At 41.0% G+C, this 19,698-nt stretch overlaps 1 protein-coding gene across 1 annotated transcript in view; it reads right to left on the bottom strand.

The window, feature by feature from the left end:
- Positions 1–17,949, bottom strand: part of KIF13B (kinesin family member 13B) — a 146,694-nt gene extending 128,745 nt beyond the window's left edge. The window contains exons 1-2 of the mRNA XM_063088030.1: positions 17,877–17,949; positions 4,717–4,810 (exon numbers count right to left, since the gene is read on the bottom strand). Coding sequence (XP_062944100.1) covers positions 4,717–4,810; positions 17,877–17,931 — 149 coding nt within the window. The 5' untranslated portion in view covers positions 17,932–17,949. The remainder of the gene's footprint in view (positions 1–4,716; positions 4,811–17,876) is intronic.
- Between the last annotated feature and the right edge of the window lie 1,749 nt (positions 17,950–19,698).

Below are 19,698 nucleotides of genomic sequence, written 5' to 3'. Positions count from 1 at the left end.
CCATGCCTAGATATCTACTTCCTAAGAGAAATGAAAACACATGTCCACACAAAGACTTGTACACAAGCAGCATTATTCATTAAGCCAAAAAAGTAGAAACAACCCCAACTTCTATCAACTGATGAATGGATAAACAAAACAGAATACAATGTAATATTATTCCATCTTAAAAAGGAATGAAGTACTGATAAATGCTATAACATGGATAAGCCTCAAAAACATGCTAAGTCAAAGAAGCCAATCACAGACTACATAGAGTATGACCTCATTTATTTGAAATGCCCAGAGCAAACCAACCTCAAATCTATAAAGACAAAAAGGAGATTAATAGGGTGATAAAAGTGACATAAAAGTAGATAATGGTGCTGTTTGCACAACTCCATAAATATAACAAAAACCACTGAATTATTCACTTTCAAGGGGTGAATTGTATAGTATGTAGATTATATCTGAATAAAGCTGTTTAAAAATAAACAAACCAAAGACAACCATTTGGTTCTCAGAGCTTGTAAACTAGATTAAAGCAGTGGTTTTCAAATTGTGGTCTGAGGATCCCTGGAGTCCCCCCAGAGCTTTTCAGAGGGTCTGGAGGTCAAAACGACTTTCACATTAATATTAAGACATTGCCTTTTTCACTGAGTTGATACCTGCACTGATGATACAAAAACAACAGTGGGTAAAACTGCTGGCACCTTAGGCACAAAGACACCAAAGTATACTAGTCACCGTATTCCTCATCACCAGCACCCGCAGCCAAAAACAAAAGGTTTTTAAACGTAAAATGTCCTCAGTAAAACAGTAAAAAGTATTCATTTTACAAAAAGAAAAAGAAATGGCCAGTGTAAACAAACAAACAAATAAACAAAAAAAAGTTTCCATGTTGTTCAAACTCAGCCCTCCAGGACACATCTTTTCAGTATCATGAGTGGTGAAATGGGAGGGCGGTGTGAAGCTCTCCAGCTGCAGACCAAAATATAAAGTGTGACTGCTCCAGCTGTGGATGAATTTAGTGGCTCTTTCGACAGAACACTGTTTTTACTTGCAACAACTGGCAGTGCTGAGGGAGGAAGCACCCATCTTCTAGACTCTCCTACACATCACCTGTTATAATACAGTTATTCATAACATGGAGGCGACCACTCTGCATGAGAAATTACACCTGAATCCTTCATAAAACAAAGTGTTTCAATGAATTTCTAGCCAGAGTTAGCAGGAAAGGCCTGTTTGGTGGGTTCTAGAGGAAAAGAAGCAAAAGCCTGAAGATAAAACTTAGCCTAAGACACTACCTTGTCCTACCATGATGACAGGCACTAGCATTAACATTTTATTATTATAGGATAAAATTTTAATAAGTTGTAAGATATAATACAAATAAAACAAAGCCTAAAGATTTATTTAGTTATGTAAAGGGGACATACTCCATCATGGTATTACTGTAACTAGCTATAGAAGGGAATTATAATGAGGTGTTCCAAAATGCTAAGATAAAAATTACACATTGAGTATTACACCTGTAAAAATCTACTAAGAAGAGATCATTGGATTGGTTACCTATTAGACCTAAAAGGTAATTTGTAAATATGTTACTGATGAAGATTTGGAAAGCCCCAAGGACCATTCTAGAAACTAAATTGATTCAGGGCAAAACCATAATTCCAAAAAGATATTTAATTATACTAGTAGTGTAAGTAGTGTGGCTCTGCATGAGCACATAAAATGTATCAGTATGTGTTCAGTACTATACACATAAGAAAAACACTGATCTGGTGGATACCAGTATTTCACTAATTAGAGTGTTCCAAGTAGAACATTGTGGGACAGGGATAGTTCATCACTAATCTTTTCCATATTCGATAAAATGTCCCTTTGTTCTTACCCTACATTCACAAGCAACATTTCGACCTGGTTTCCCAAGTTAGTCGATACGAAAGAGGAGAAGCCTGGATTGCAGAGATTTATAAGAGTATTTTATTCACTATAAACTTAAAATTAGGGGTCCTGTCTCTTTAAGAGATGGCATGTTAGTCGCTAACAGCCCAAGGACGTTTGGGCAAACTGAATAAAGGTTCTGACTTTGCAAAGTTGAACTTTTTATATAACTAGATAATTTCGTGATAGGCACGTATGAGGGTACTTCAAAAACTTCATTAAAAAATAGATAAATATTGAAACAAGTCTTTCCATGAATTTTTTGAAGACACCCTCATATACTTAAGTTTGAATTGAATATATTCTATTTTTTAAAAAAATTTGCTATTTTACAAGGGTATCATTGAAGATACCCTGGACTACAACTTAAATACAGGCCACAATAACAATAATACTAAAAGTAATGGCTAACATTTATAGAGGGTTTATTGTGTACTGGCATTACCATTTGACATATTTTAACTTATTTAATCCTCATAACAATGTATAGGCAGGTACTGTTTAATCTCCACTTTACAAATGAATAAACCAAGGGTTCAGATCCCTGTCCTGGCCAGCGCCAAAAAAAGAAAAAAAAAAAAAAAAGCAAACGGAGGCAGAGGAGATTTAAGTGACTAGCTGGGGATCATAGCCGGTAAGTGGTAAAGCTGAGATTCAATCCAGAATGCCTGGCTCCAAAGTTAGTGTTTTTAATCTCCTGTTGGCCTTGTACTACCAATTTTCTGAATTTTAAACACCTTATTTTTCAGAAGTATTGAAATTCCATATACATCACAACAAAAAGTTTCCCAAATCACCATGATTAAGCATTTATACTTGAAATGGTTCACCAATTCATTTAATCATGGCTTCAATTAGTTATAATAAACATAAACATCAAATAATTACAAAATCTTCAGAAGTTTATGTAAAATTAACAAGAATATACAAACCATTGTTTTAAAGTTTATATATGTTCATTTTTAAAGTATAATAACTTGAGTTGTAAAGTATACCTATAAAATTAGTCATAGTTGTACATTAATAGAATTAGATACTATTATAAAAGCAAGGATTCTGTAGCTGTTCAAGGAAAAATATTAAATTGAGCCTCTCTGACTAACGATTATAAACTGATTCAAATCACTTTGATGTTAATTTCAAATTCCAGGCTCTCTAGTTACAAATATAGGTCATATAAAAACCACAACTTGTTTTATAGATTAGTTTGTTATTCTGCAAGCTACACAGTAATTAAACTCATATCATTAACAAAATTCAGCTTTTAATTTGTGCTTTCCTTCCTACTTTTCCTCAAATTTAATGCAGTCAACATATACCACTGGACTGCTGCATTCAAAAATTTGTTTTCTCTTTTCACCTTGATAATACATTAAAAGAAAAAGCACTTCTCATGAGGTAGTCTTTTGCCATGCTAATAATGCTGTTTCTTTATCTGAGTGCCAGTTATAGGAGTGTGTTCAATTTATGAAAACTCATCAAGCTTTACACTTTGCTGTATGTATCCATACATCAATAACAATAAACCTGAATATTTACGAAACACATACAAAGCATTTTAACAATCACCGATTAATCTGATCTTTGGGGAAAAACCTCTGTGAGACAGAAAGGGCAGGCATCATACCGATGAGGCTCAAAAAAGTTAAAAATAACTAGCTATGATAACATAGTAAAGTGAGGATATGATTTTGCATTTTCTGACTCCAAGTTCCCTGCTCTTTTCAGCTCAATTCAACTCAACTCAAAAGCACATCTGTACAGTGCCATATACAACACTGTCTCTACACGTACTTATCTACTTTGTACAAACCGTTATGCCAGGCACCATCTCTCTTACTGTCCTCTCCACTTCCAGGGTGGGTACAAAAACATCACTGATATAGCTGATCGCCACAAATAGTCTGCCTTTCCCCACTTTGACCCATCCTCTACATTGCCAGCTGACAACTTCTCCTAATCTACCTCCTCAGTCATCATACTCAAACATTGTCAAAGACAATATCTTACAAAAATACAGCCCAAATTTCCTTGTCTGCACCAGGTCTTCTGTAATCTGATCCCAGTTTATTTGATTGAATTAATTTCTCTCCATTTATTGAAAAAAAAAAACCCAAATTAATCTCATCATTCTTTTCCAGATTCACTTTCTCCTCCTCCCTTTTGCTTATACTATCATCCAAATCTAGAAGTGCTGCTCAAGTATTCATCCTCAGCCCCTGACAGCATCTTTTCCCTCAAAGAGCCTAAAATCTACTGTAGAGCTAGAATTCACAATCAGAAACAATCGATGACAAATTAGATAGCATGGATTGCAGTGGACAGGTACGTGGAGAAGAGGAACTTCTGAGGGCTGCAGGACATCTTCATGAAGGGAGCACTTGAATGGGCTCAAATGGACAGACGGGATATGAACCAGTGGAAGTGAAAGCCACCCATGCTAAGGAAAAGCCTAAAAGCCTCTTCTGCTCCCCGCTTCTTCTATTTGCATCTGGCCTCATTCTCAGCCAGCACCATCTCCCTCTGGAAGCCTTCCTCAGCTACTACACACGCTGACGCTCACTCTCTTCTGAGCTTCTCACACAATTACCATCTGTCACACTCATTCTTAGTCATTTCACATCACAGACCTCTTCTCTTCCACTTAAGTATAGACTTGCAGAAGACAGCAGTGTGTCTCCATGGAATAAGTACTCAGTATTTTGTTCAACTAAACTCAATTCAGCAGCCACTTTTGCTCCCAGTTACATAAAAGTCCATTGAGTACAGAGTTGTTTCTTAACTTACCGGGCATCTCCTTTGGAAAGATTAGTATTTACAGGATTAAGAATAACCTTGTTTGCATCAACATCCACCACACATTTGGTATGCAAGTCAATTTCTGCAGATAAGAAAAGAAAAACAAGAAAAATAGTCATTTTTTAAAAGTAATTTATTTTGGAAAAAGCATTTGATGAAAATCTAACACTCTTTCATGATAAAAACACTCAACAAACTAGGAATTAAAAGAAATTTCCTCACCCTGATAAGGGGTATCTACACAACCCACACCTAACATCACATTTAGTGGTGGAGAACTGGACTGAAAGGCTCACCTTGTAACATCAGGAATAAAACAAGGATGTCTATTACTCAACTTCTGTTCAACATTCTACTAGAGAGTCTAGCCAGGGCAGGTAGGCAAAAAAAAAAAAAAAAAAAAAAAAAAAAAACAAAAAAAAACCAAATAAAAGGCATCCAAATTGGAAAGGAAGAAGTAAAACTAACTGTTTTGCAGACAATATGTTCTTGTATATAGAAAATGCTAAGGAATCTACTAAAAACTATTGAAATAAACAAGTTCTGCAAGGTTGCAGGATACAGGAACAACATACAAAAATCAATTGTGTTTCCATACACCAACCATGAAAAATCTGGAAATGAAATTAAGAAAATAATTTCATTTATAATAGCATCAAAAATATTAACTTCTTAGGAATAAATTCAATAGAAATGCAAGACTTGTACATTAAAAATTCCAAAACATTGTTGAAAAAATTAAAGACTTAAATAAATGGAAAGACAACTTACATTCATGAATTGAAGAACTTAGTACTGTTAAGATGGCAATACTCCCCAAATTGATCTACAAGATTCAATGCAATTCCTATAAAAATCCCAGCTGGCCTTTTTTACAAAAATCAATAAGAGAATCCTAAAATCCATATCAAAATGAAAAAGACCCAGAATAACCAGAACAATCTTTAAAAACAAAAGCAAAGTAGAAAGATTCACACTCTACTATTTCAAAACTTCCTACAAAGCTACTGTAATCAAGAGAATGTGGTACTACTATAAGGTTAGAAGGATAAAAGAAAAAAAAGAGGATAGAAGGATAGATATATAGATCAATGAAACAAAATTCAGACTCAAGAAATATACTGTCACATGTATGGTCAACTAATTTTGACAATGGTGCCAAGACAATCCAATGGAGAAAGAAATGGTGCTGGGACAACTGGACATCCACATGCGAAAGAATAAAGTCAGACCTTTACCTCACAACATATACAAAAATTAACTCCAAACAGACCAAAGGCCTAAATGGAAGAGTTAAAACTATAAAACTCTTAGAAGAAAATATATGCATAAATCCACATGACCTTGGGTTAAGTAATGGTTTCTCAGACATAACACCTAAAACATAAGTAACAAAAGAAAAAATAGATAAATTGGACCTCATCAAAATTAGAAAGTTTTGCTTTTCAAAGGACACCATCAAGAGAGAAAAAGACAATGCACAGAATTGAAAAAATACTTGCAAATCATATATCTAATAAAGAACTTGCATTAGAATATACAAAGAACAACTCAATAATAAAGCACAAGAAAAGATGCTCAATATCATTAGACATTGAGGGAATGCAAATCAAAACTATAATGAGATACCACTTCATATCCGCTAGGATAACTATAATCAAAAAGTCACATAGTCAAGGGTTCAGATCCCCATCCTAGCCAGTCACCAGGAAAAAAAAAAAAAAAAAAAAGATAATAACAAGGGTTGGCAAGGATTAATTAGAGAAGTTAATTAGAACCCTTGTACATTACTGGTGGGAATGTAAAATGTTGCAGTCACTTTGGAAAAGTTTGGCAGTTTCTCAAAAGGTTAAACGGAGTTGCCATACGACCAGCAATTTCACTCATAGATATACACCCGAGAGAAATGACCACCTGTGTCCACACAAAATCTTGTACAGAAACGTTCACTACAGCAGTATTTGGATACTCATATAGCCACAATATGGACAGAACCAAACGTCCATCAACTAATGAATGGATAACTATGATACAAGAATGGAACATTCCTCAGAAGTAAAAAGGAATGAAATACTGATACGAGCTACAACGTGGATGAAACTATCACCATGTGAAAAAAGCCAGTCACAAAAGACCTTAAATTGTATGATTCTACTTATTTGAAATGTCCAGAATAGGGAAATCTGTAGAGACAGAAAATAGATTAGTGGTTGCCTAGGGCCGAGGAGTGCTGCTAATGGGTGCAGTTTTCTTTGGGGGGTGATGAAAATGTTCTAAAATTCATCGTGCTGATGGCTATACAACTGTGAGCATACTAAAGAAAGACAGAATTGGTTGAACTGCATGGGACGTGAATTACATCTCAAGACACTTGTTAAAAAAAAGGACAGTCCACTTCTTGCTTATGTTCTCATATTTTCATATTCTTACATTTTTCTTACCCAAAGTATGAAACTGTTTCTGTTTACCTTACCTCTACTACCAAAAGATAGTTTCTAAGAAAAGGAGCTACATTACCTGGAAGTCAATTTGTATTTCCTAAAGAACCCTGGCCAAAAGTCAGTGTTGTACTCATTATAACTTAAGAGTATTTCCATTGTCGGGAAAGGTAATTTTTTTTTTCATTTTAATTTACATAACTAAGACAAATGCAAAATAAAAATTAAACAAAAACTTCACTCCCTGTGCTGGCCACAGCTTAACTTTTTTCGTATCAGTTATTCTACATTTATTCTCAAAGATATATTCAAGAAGTCCAAAGAAGTTAGTGGTCTTTCTTTTAGCCAATACATGTTTTAGGCAGAGATAATCAAAAGTAAAACTTTAGAACTATATTTTACCTAGGTGTGTAAGACTAACCCCAAAAGGTAAGTATGTTCTACTGCGGTCAACTAGAATTAAAGTCGCTTTCTAAAGCTTTGCATTTAAATCCACTCTAGACTATCACAGAAATGCTGCAGAAAAGTCTCAACCACACCACAACTTTTCAAACATGCAATTTTACTTCTTCACCTCCTTAGGTCCAGAGCCCTACAAAGACTGCAATCATCATTCTTTGTCAATAACATCACTGCTTAATGGTATCTGATTGCATTGCAGTAGCCTGCACCTTACAGTCAAATCTACACTACACACAAATGCATTATCAACTCTCCGGAAATTCTGCTCTGACTCAGAGTCTACTATCTCACCACCCACCACAAAGTTAGTTATTAGTTTCTTGCAAGAGTATTTGGACTGAATCCAGGAGCTGCAGAAGTGTATACATCTACAACGCACGCCTGAAAACTTGGTTGTTAACCAAACATTTCACCCACAATAGTGCAGTGCTCTCATTTCAAATGATCTTGAATTGAGAAGGGATACAAACATTTTCTTTCAACATTTATATGCTTTTCCCCATCCTCTTAACAGCTCTTCCCTCTGCCCCACCCCATCATCAGATACAACTAATTATTTGGAAGCACTAAATAGTACAATTAAGGAAATAATCCCTGGAAAATTCTATATAATACAAAGAATCACCTAATAACAAATATATTGAAACTAAACTCATTTTTTCCTAAAGATGGCAACACCCACAAATATCCCCTACATTCAACACCCCTTGAAGATGGTCTTCAGCATGTTAATGACTATCTTCATTTCATTAGCTCTGTTTTATCAAGCAACATTCCCACCCCAACTCTGCTGATTGAATGATAGATATTAAGAGAAGGATTTTCACAGGAATGTTTAGCATATGTATGGGCAGAAAATCTAGCAAATAAATGCATTGAGATTTGAAGAGAGTTTAAGGGTCAGATATATGAAAAGCATTTTATTATAAAATGCTATAGCGAGAGTACCATCAAATGTTACTAGTTGGTTGAATCAAATTATATTACTACAAGATTCTAAATATGACACTCTTCACCAAAAACTGCTAGCTCTATACTGCTTAGAAAGCAAAGCAGTGATTACATAGTAGTTAGAAGTTTAGGCCTTGCCACCACCCCCGACACCCTCAACCAGTCCAGCAACTACCACCAAGCCACAGCAGAAAGAGCCCCAAGCTCCTGAGCTGGGGGAGGCCAGGGCTTCAGCCACACTCCCCTGACATCTGCACCCAGCCTGGCAATAACCAAGACACCGCTGGAAGCTCCCTGGTCTCCCCTGCTGGAATGAAGGGGGTGCCACAGGCCTCAATCCTGCCCCTCGTCCTTCCTCTTTCTCCCACCCTATTTCCTTCCCCCTTCTCCCACCCTATTTCCTTCCCCCTTCCCCATCCCCCTCCCTGCCAATTGCTCTGCAACAACGTCCTAGGATGTAAAAGAATAATATTAATAAATAAACTTTAAAAATAAATAAATAAATAAAATAAAAACAAACAAAAGAAATATAGGTCTTAAATTTAGACTAAAAAAATAAAAATAAAAAAAAAATAAAGAACTACATAACAAAAATCCGAAAGATAAGCATCTTACTCTTAGTTTGAAACAATACTTAGACTAAAAAGATAAGAACCTAGCTGCTATGCAGTGCCTCTGTAAAAACACTCTGAAGTCTTCCCATGTTTACAAGTAGCATTATTCACAATAGTCAAAAAGTGCTATAAACACCAAGGAAAGGGTTCAGATCCCTGTACAGTCCAGCTGCAAAAAAGAAAAGAAAAGAAACTAAAAAGGTGGAAGTAACCCAAGTACCGAACTACAAATGAGTGGATGAACAGAAAGAGGCATATCCATACACTGGAATATCATTCAGCCTTAAAAAGGAAGGAAACACTGACACGTGCTACAACATGGATGAACCTTGAAGATATTACAGCAAGTGAAATAAGCCAGTCACAAAAAGACAAATGATGGATGATCCCAATGATACGAGATCCCTAGAGTAGTCAGAGTCACAGAGACAGAAAGTGGAAGGGGGTCTTCCAGGGGCTTGGGGAAGGAGAACGGGGAGTCATTGTTTAATGGGTACGGAGTTTCAGGTTTGCAAGATTAAAAAAGGTCTGTGGATGGATGGTGGGGACAGTGACACAACAGTTTGAAATGTACTTAATGCACTTAAAAATGGTTAAAATGGGAAATGTCATGTTACGTATAATTTACCTCAATAAAAGACATAGCACTAAATACTCATTACAATAAGTAACACATGGACAACAGTTTATTCCCAGTGAAACCTAAAATAATGAGATTGGGATTTAATTACGTCTGAAAACCGATTAAAAACCATAATGACCTTGAAGTTACGTACTGTAAGTTTACATCCAAGCCCTGCAGGACTCAGAACCATGAATGCTTTTATGTACTCATGAGTCTTTAAAAAAAGAAAAGAAAAAAGATTTACTCCACTAACATTAAAGATCCCGTATTATTTCCCGAACAGGATCTCTTTCCAGGTTGTATTCCTCTCGATAGATATTAAAGTATCAGCAGCTGACAGCTCAGCTTATTCAGCCAGCATATTAGTCACCTCATAAAAGTGAACAACAATTTGAAACAAGTCTTTCTTCGATGTACAAACCAGCTATGGCTCACACCCCAGTGACACAGCAGCGAAACCTGGGCAGGCAGGAGACTCCCTCTACATAACTCAGGTTCCGTGTGCATCATTCTCGACGTGAACAGAGCAGTACTGAGTCGCCCATTTAGAAATCTGCTTTTCTAATTCTCCAGAAAATTGGTAATAATTCCCAAACCAAAGCTACTATCCAGGAACATAGGTACACCTCCCTTGACCTACCAGCCAAGTTCCTAAAAAGCTAACCATAACTCAGACTAACTAAAGTCCATTTGTTAAAAGGAAGATAATAAATTACTTGTAAGACTTGCTTTTTAACTAAATTACAAACTTTGCATATCACATATGGTCCTATTTTCAACTAATTTGTGTCACATACCCAATACTTTTACATGTCTATGCATGTATCATATAAATAAAATATTCATCACTAATATTTCATGTATGAAGGACTTGTTTTCCCAACTGGAACTGGAATAAACTGTAAAAAGAATGAAGTATTGATTCATGCTACAACATGGATAAACCCTGAATACATCATGCCAAGTGAAAAAGCCAGATACAAAAGTCCACATATTGTATGATTACATTTATATAAAATGTCCCAAATAGGCAAATCCATCAAGATAAGAACAGATTGGGGAGGTGTTGGGGGGGGGAGGGCAGGATAGAGAGCGATTGCTAATAAGTACAAGGTTTCTCTTTCGGGTGATGGGAACGTTCTGGAACTGGATAGAGGTGATGGCTGTACAACTCTGTGAAGATAATAAAAGCCACTGAATGGGACACTCTTGGTATGTGAATTTTATGTACTTATAATTTTTAAAAAGACGAAAAGAAAAAAATTGGAGGAAGGAATGACCCCACCACCCTCAATAGATATAAAACATGCTAGAGTCCTTCAACCACATTTCTAAACACACCCTACTCTGAAGATCCCAGCTCACCCAACTCTTCTTATTTTCAATAACCTCACCAAGAAAGTTAAGCCCTCCAGGACTTTCTCATTATATAATTACCATTTTCCTCCCATTTTTCAAAAATGTCTCTAATATTGGCTCTTTCTTTCTGTCTATAGCAAGGCTCAAACATTTCCCAGACTTAAAAAAAAAAAAAAAAAAGGCCTGGTCCTTGCTACCTTCACCTCTAGATTCCACTCCACTCTTTACTCTTCCCTTCCACATGAGCTTCTGGAATGAATATTCACGTAGACTGGCTGCCTGCATATTGACACATGCACTTCTCAGCCCACTGCCAACACCCCAACACTCCTTTATTCGTTCAAGTGAAGTTATTCCAAAAATTACCATTGACCACCATACTGCCAAATCCACTGAACACAATTCAGTGTTAATCACACTGCCATTCCTGTGACATGTGACTGCTGACCCTTCATTCTTTGACAGTTTTCTCCCTCGGCTTCCATGACGCTACTTTCACCTGATTCTCTTTATATGTCTCCTCTTGGCCTCTGTGACCTCCTCCTTCACACAAGCCTTAATTCGGTGTTCTCCCTTCTACCTATAGTGATGACTCCCAAATCTACACGTAGCTCCAGTCCCCTAGTTTCAGACCCTTATACACAACAGCCTCCTGGATCCATCACCCAGCTGCACTTCAGACACCTACAACTCAACAAATGTACTGGGTTTCTTCCAGGCGCACAATGTGTCTTATTCATAGTCGCAGGGGAAGTACATGGCACATGACACACACTGACTACATACTGCTGAATGTCCAAAAACAGAGCTCATCATTTCCCACACCTCCACCCTAAAACCTACTTCTCCTATTCTTCTGACCTCAGTTACTGACACCAGCAGTCACCTAGTCATCCAAATCAGGAACTCTGCAGTGGATTCCCCAAGCTCCATGTTCCCCAGATGCAATGCAAACCCACTGTGTGTGTGGTGTACGTCTGGACCCCTCATGTCATCCCTGTGGGGCTGAAGGCCCGGACGCTGCTCACGCTCTGACCTGCCATTCATTCTCAAATCTCACCCTCATCTCTTTGATTCATAATTCACTATCGTCACTGCACTGTGCACACACATTCTTGCAATGAACTCACCTGTGCATCTCTGAATATCAACAAGACTGTGAGCTCCTTTAGTCAAAGACCATGACTTACATTTCTAGTCTAGTGTATCATGCACACCTGTGAAAATGATGAACTCTCACTGCAAGGCCCTTTCAGGGCTTTGAGGGCAGATGAAATAGGTGAAATTCAGGCTCCAAAATACTGGTTTTGTCATTCTGGGGATGTTAATTAACCTGCCTGAGATTCTGTTAAATAGAAAGTCTACAACTGCCTTTCAAAGTTGATTTGAAGAATAAAATAACGTATAAAAAGCACCAAACTCCATAGCTCACAAACAGCTCTTCAAAAATAGCTATCACTTTTTCTTCAATCAATACTGTTGAACTAAATGGACCAACGAATACCATTTCATAAAGATATCTACAGCTTCTGAGAGTGAAAGCCCAGTACAGTTAAGTCGTGAATTTGTGTTCCATCACCAGTTAGTTTTGCACACTTCCCAGTCATGAAGCACACTGTTCACCTTTGCCAGGTGTTTTTTTTTTTTTTTAAGACCAGTCAAGTGCGGTACCAAGAAGGACAGAAACTGTAGGACAAGCAGTTCGATCTGTGACTGTGAACAATTGAGATAACTTCCTACCTTCGGACCAGCCCTTTGCCAAGTTCTTCTAAAGAAATGGTCGGCTGAACACAGGGGAACCTGATCAGCAAGCACAGAGATCAATAAATCCATTCACACTCAATAAACATGTCAATTCATCTCCTTCACTAAGGAGTGTCAGTGGTTTCTTTCATCTTCAAAACTTCAGAAAAGGAAAAGTTAGAGACACTGTTTTATGGAGGTGAGGGAGTTAATGCCCATTTCAACAAAATTGCATTTTATATTATAAACGTGTTCCTCCATCTCAAAAGCCTCTGGCCCTGTTTTTATAAATCCCAATTTCAGTCACTGAATTGATGTTGAAACGAAACGATGTTGTGATGGACATTTGTCCCCCCATTAGCACACCAGGCAGATGTAAGTAAAACAAGGATCTTCTGTTTCAGCAAATACAGCACTGTCAGAACTCCCGCCGCAGTCGTCCTCAGCTCCACACCTCCCAGCGGTCTCTCCAAGCAGGCTGAGGACCTCCCCCATTTCACTCCAGTTCTCCTGCCCCTTTGTTTCCTAAAGATCACCTACTTCTTTTTTTCCCCCTTTTTGGCTCTGGCTGTATGGGGATCCGAACCCTTGACCTTGAGGTTCTGACACTGCACTCTAACCACCTGAGCTATCCGGCCAGCAAGACCACCTATCTCTTCACTGATCGCAGGGGGCTTCCGACCTTCCCCCACTTCCTCAGTTTCCCCTTGCCTTTCAACGCACAACTGCTTACTTGATTTCCACTGGCCTCCTAGGCTTCCACTCACATGGCTTCCCCTCATGCTTTTAAATCTTGCCCCATTAGGCCAGGGATCAGTCATCCCCTAGGCTTCCAACCTTGCTTTGACATCTGGCACTCTTTCTCCTCCATGCTTGGGTCCCAGACCCACACCAAGTTCTGAAATGCTCGACAGAGTGCATGCAGGGGCCACCCTGAGCCCAGGCTCTGGCCTGGCCAGCATGCGGGACTCCCTGCAATCCACCGGCCTCTCTCACCCACCCTTCCCTGTTGGCCTCGCAGAATGTCCTGGCTGGCAGGCGGGTCTTGTCTCTGCTGCCTAAACTTGCCTCGCTCGCTCTTTTCCCTGGGCCTGTGCTCCTCAAAGAATCAATGCCCTGCCCTCCCCCACCCACTCAAATCCCAGGCTGCCTCCTGGAAGTCTAGCTGAGATTCTTGCTCCCCAGCGAAGTCCTCCCTAATCAGCAGGCCTCTGAGCACCGTCCACTCCTCTAAGTTCCTGTGAGTATTTCCCTGTCACTGACTTGGTCTGCCACTGCTGTTTACCTTTCAATCTTGTCTTTTCACATGACAGTCATTTCCCTGTGAGCATGAACCATGAAGCACACTTTAAGAAACTATGACAATGCTAGGTGCTAGGCAACACCAAGAAAGTTTTCAGAAACTAAAATCTCCCAACGAGAACAGTCTATTCCATTTTTCACAATTCCTCCCAGCTCTCGCCCCTTTCTTTATACAGTTTTACATAGTAATTAATAATAACAGTAGTAGGTTCAAGCGTAGTTTCACATAGCTTTACACTTTGCTTATTCCACTAACATAGAAAAGTCTTCCTTGTTCTTAAGTGATTTTTTTTTTTTTTTTTAAAGATGACCGGTAAGGGGATCTTAAACCTTGACTTGGTGTTCTCAGCACCACACTCTCCCAAGTGAGCCACGAGCCGGCCCTAAGTGATTTTGATCATCATCATTTTTAATGGCTGTGTAATAGTCCCTCTGTTGACATACCAGACCGTGATTTACTGGAGCACTGACTCTGTTAGACATTAGTACGTAGTTCTTTGTGTCTTTCACTCCACCCAGTACTATAAAATAAACTCTTGAGAAATATGTGCTGAAATAAATTTATCCTCACACCTGAAATATTCCATTTCACTATTTCTCTCTAGCTCAATTTCTAGTGTAATTTTCTGGTTCCACCCCTTTAGGCTAAGTATGTAGCAAAGGTTTTTTCTTTTTACATAGATTTATTTACTTTGGTAGTTAATCTTACACATATTTAAAAATGGGAAGTCCCTTCAGGAAAGGCAGTAATATCTCACGCTATCCAATATAAGCTAGACATCTGTCAGGTACTCAATAAATGTCCACTCACCTATTAAATATTTTTAAAACCACCTAGAGTTATAAAACATCAAATTCCTGAAACGGAGAGTGTTGCTGATCTAACTAAAACCGTCAGTTATGCTTGTAAACCTTTCAGCTCGTTTAGTGATTAAGTTGGTTAATAGTGTATGAACGGCTCATGGAGGCACATAGGAGTTATCCGCTGACTTGTATAGACAACATGAAAAGACAAACCACACCTGCAAATAGAACTTCAAGGTCTCGTGACAAAGAAGGTTACCCTTTTCTTCAGCTGTTTAGCTTTGTATTTCAGATGAAGAAAAGCAAAAATAAAAGTTGTAATATTAAAACTGGAAAATGACATATGCATGTGAGCCCAAACTAGAATGAAAATAAGAAAAGCTGATAGGACGGAAGGATGCAGAAGAATTTTTTTCCTTTCTATTTTTGGTTTGTTAGTATAATGTTAAAATGTATAACTAGAAAAATATTCCTGACAAATTAGCCATTACAACTCTGGCTATGATTAAATGAGGGCCTAATGCTTAACATTCAAATAACTGAGTTTCCCAAACCCACATAAAGTTTAGTAGAAAGGCTAAAAAAATCTTACTTCCATGATAAATGTTAAATATTAAACCAACCAACCACCTTAAGACTCAAAACATCTAAGCATAATCAGACACTGAATCACACGAGGAACTTCATGGTACACCAGAGGTTTCTGGAAATTTTCAGACTTTCCGCAAAACATAGCTAATGTGATTCCAGATATCAGAGTCTAAAACTACCTTATCACAGCAACCCATGCTCATGCCTGCCCTCACTTGTGAAAGGTGGTTTCTTTCTTTTCTGCTTCCTGCCCTTCTACACTATGACAGAAACAATCAGGTCTAAAGTTTACTACTATTTGTCGTAATTACATACTATTAAATACATAGATTTTCCCAGAAGTAAGAACTATTCAAAGTGATATGACTCTTTTCAAAAAGACTGGAAAGTAATATGATTTTTAGCTTTTTCATACAAGGTTGAAAATCTTCGGCTTCAGAATCCCTCTGCATTGTTTTCCATAATAACCTTTAGATTGATGTAAACAACGACTTCATGACAAACTACAAAAAGGACCAATTTTAATTATCTGCGGTAATCACAAAGAAGTCCTTGTGCATGTCAAGAAGTACACGGCTAGGCGAGAGAGGGGACTAAGTGAATGGAGGAGGACGTTTACCACAAATAATGCACTTCTATTTATAGAGTAATGGAATCCACTGTAAACCTTAATTTTAAAGAGAGTTCAACCCAAGGAACAACAGCCACTGCACAGTTAAAACCATGATTCTATGCATCCCTCGAAACTCTGACACTGACAATTATTACAGTCTTATCAATGGCAATTCATAAGTAAAAAGGACAGTTACTCCCCTCAAAAAATGAAACCGGTGGGGAAAGGGAGCAGGGAAGAGAGGGAGGGTTCTGAATATCTGAGATGTCTTTCTGTGGCGGCTGGTGAGCTGCTTCTTTTAGCACTGACATTTCCAAGTGTTTTGTGAAGGGAAATTTTAAGAATGTGCTGAAACTATCCTTTCAGAATCAATCCCCAGATAAGCTGTGTTTCATCTGGCCTGTTGTTTTTCAAATCATTGCAACGGTAATAAAATTGAAATGAGCTGAAACAAGGATGCCTGACTATTTAAAAACAGAAGCTTCTGAGAACATTCAGAGTCCCCTGTAAGTTACTGCATTTTGTCACAGCACAGAACGCGCGAGGCAAAGACCGAAGACTCGATCTTGCCCTAGCTGAGAACTTAAAGTAATTAAGTATTTTGGGAAAAACTCACCTGAAGCCTGAAACTGACCCAGCAAGGTCAAGAGGACAAACCAACTCCAACAGCAGAGAGGAGTCCAGGGGAAGAGATAAACCAACTTCCAACGGAAGGACAAACCAGCAAAGCACATGTCAATGGGTTGGTGTGTACATCTCAATATACACAAAGAGGGCAAAGAAAAGGAAAACAACCCATCATTTCTACATAGAAGAGAAAATATGGTTTTTGGACAAAGAAGTTGTAAAATCAGGTTAGAAAGGGAATCCAATAGTTGAAAAGTCATCTCCTGGGACCCCAACAGTGACCTCAATACCATGAGCTTGTATATAAAGTGTTTTCAAATATATTATCTCATTTAAAGTAACTTGCCCAGCCACGCGGCTAGTTAACTATCAAAGCCAAGGCCCGGCCCCTCCTGTCCCGACCTGGGCCGGGGTCCTCCCCGCCCCCTTTAACCGGCTCAAGACGACTTAAATGCTCCCGGCTTATCTGCTGTCTCCATCCTCCCTGCAGACCTCGGAGAATGTTTGAAAGATACAATTTCACAAGAATCTTGGCACTTCAACTATTTATTGTTGAGAGATGACGAATATGACTTCAAGCAAAAACAAAAATGTCTCAACAGTCCAAAAAAAAAGCCACCTCTGTCCCCAACCCCAACCCAAGTATGTGCAACTTCACAACTGTCCAAGTTGGAAGAACAGGAAGGGAAGACCCACGGGGAGGGGTTTCTGCGCCCAAGGTTCCCCCCGCCGGGGACTCCCCGGCGCGGGACCGGGCGGGGCCGGGGTCCCCGGGGGGCGCGGGAGCGGTGACAGCCGGCCGGGGCGCGCGGGGCGGGAACGCGCGGGGCCGGGGGCGCCCCCCTGGACGGGTGGGGGGGGCGGGCGGGCGGCCGGGGAGGGGCGTCCCGAGGGTCCCGGCGCCCAGGCCGCCGCGCGCCCCTGCTGGCTGCAGGGGCGGGGCCTGCGACCCTCAGGGCAGCCGGGGACGGTCGCTCCGGGCACCTGCTGCTCCGCGGCCCGGCGGGCGCGGCTCTCACCTCGGCGGTTCATGGGCCGGACCCGCACGGCCACTTTCACTTTGGAGTCCCCCATCCTGCGCCGCCCAGGCTCTCGCTCGGCTTCCGTCTGCCGCGGCCACCGGGCGACTCTCGGGGCTGACCCGGGGGGCGGGGGCCGCAGGAGGCGGGGGCGGGGCCTGAGGAGGGGGCGGGGCCGTGGGCTGGCTGGCGGGGCCTGCGGGAGGCGGGTCCTACGCAGGGTCGGGGTCGTGAGCAGGCGGGGATGGTACCCTGGCGGTGGACGGGAGGGGGCGGGGCCTGATGGGGGCGGGGCTGTGGGCCGGCTGGGTGGGGCCAGACCTGGGGAGAGCTGGCGGGGCCAGAGGCGGGAGGGGCGGGGCCTCCCTAGGATCAGGAGGCGCGGGTGGGGGCGGGGCCGGGCTGGCGGGGGCGGAGCCTCTACCATGGGCGTCCCGCTGCATGACGGGACGTGTAGTCCGGGGGTCTCGGCGGGCGGGAAAAGCCGGGGCGCGAGTCGCTCGCTGGAACTCGCGGCAGGCAGGGAGGCTTTTGTCAGCGTCCTCCTCTCCACCGCGGTTCCTGCTCTCGCAGTACTGTCGAGACGGGAGCTGTCGGCCAACTGATGCCTCACCTGGAACAGCTGAGGAGAGCGGTCGAGATCCTGTTGCCCTTCCGGCTCGTGTCCCGCCTTCCCCTGGCCTGGCGCTGTCCTTCGAGTCCCCTTCTCCGGGACAAGACCCTAGGCTGCGGGGCCGGTCTGAGCTCAGATGCCTTCAGCACTGCCCTGCCTGTGAGCAGGCACGCTCCGGCTGTGCTGAGCGTGTCTTGTCGTGCTTTGTCGTGTGCGTCCACACACACAATGCTGGAGCTGCTCACATGCTCCCTGCGGGCTGTGGGACTGTCGCCCACGTGAGACTGCGCCTGCAGGGGTCCGGGGCAGCCGCGCGGGGTGAGCTCCACCAGCCCAGCGCGGGCCGCCAGCCGGTGCCCTGCCGGCCGGATCTGGCCTGCAGACATGGTCTGTTTGTCCCGGCAGTATCGGCCAGCACGTAAAAGTCAGATAGGTCACGCAGTCCTGGGCCTGCATGACACATGGCAGTAGTGCATCGCGGCGGAGCAGCAGCGGTCACCTTTGTCAGGGGCACATAGCCCTCTCCAGTCTGCTTCCACTCGAGCCCTGGCCCCTGTGGGTCTGTGACCTCCGCTTAGACATGTTTAAATGGCAGTACAAAACTCAGAACCATCTTGCAGACGAGTGAATACAGATGCAGAAGATAAAACAGTGGTTACCAGGGACGGGGGAGGGGGTGAGGAGTTAGTACTTAACAGATACAGAGTTTCAGTTTGCAAGATGAAAAAGTTCTGGAGAGGGATAGTGGTGACGGTGGCACAACAGTGTGAATGTACTTACCACCACTGAGTTGTACACTCGGGTGTTTAAGATGGTGAATTTTGTTGTGTACTTTACCACAATTGCAAAAAAAGGTTAAAAATTAAAAATGCTACCCCAGAAGACCCTCTTTTAAAAAAGAATTTCTTTTTTAGGCGCGCCCCCTGTGAACTTCAGGAGGGCCTTCCCAGCTAGCCCAATAAAGTAAACAAATAACATCAAGAGAACCAATTTAGGATTGCCAGCTTCTTACTTTTACCAAGTAAATTCTTTAAAACGCAATGCATGCAACAATTGCTATCTACAGTTACTATCAGTCCTTAAAAAAAAAAGAAAAAGATCGTAAAGGGCAGACTTTTATACTGAAATTGTTCAGCTTGATGAAAAACCTCACTAAAGTCCCTTTTCTTCCTGTTCAGATTTGAAGAAACTTTTGCCATGGCTCAGGAC

This window comes from Cynocephalus volans, chromosome 2, assembly GCF_027409185.1.
Source record: "Cynocephalus volans isolate mCynVol1 chromosome 2, mCynVol1.pri, whole genome shotgun sequence".
Taxonomy (NCBI): Eukaryota; Metazoa; Chordata; class Mammalia; order Dermoptera; family Cynocephalidae; genus Cynocephalus; species Cynocephalus volans.
Note: the sequence above shows the minus strand (reverse complement) of the source record. Positions and strands in the feature narration are given on the sequence as shown.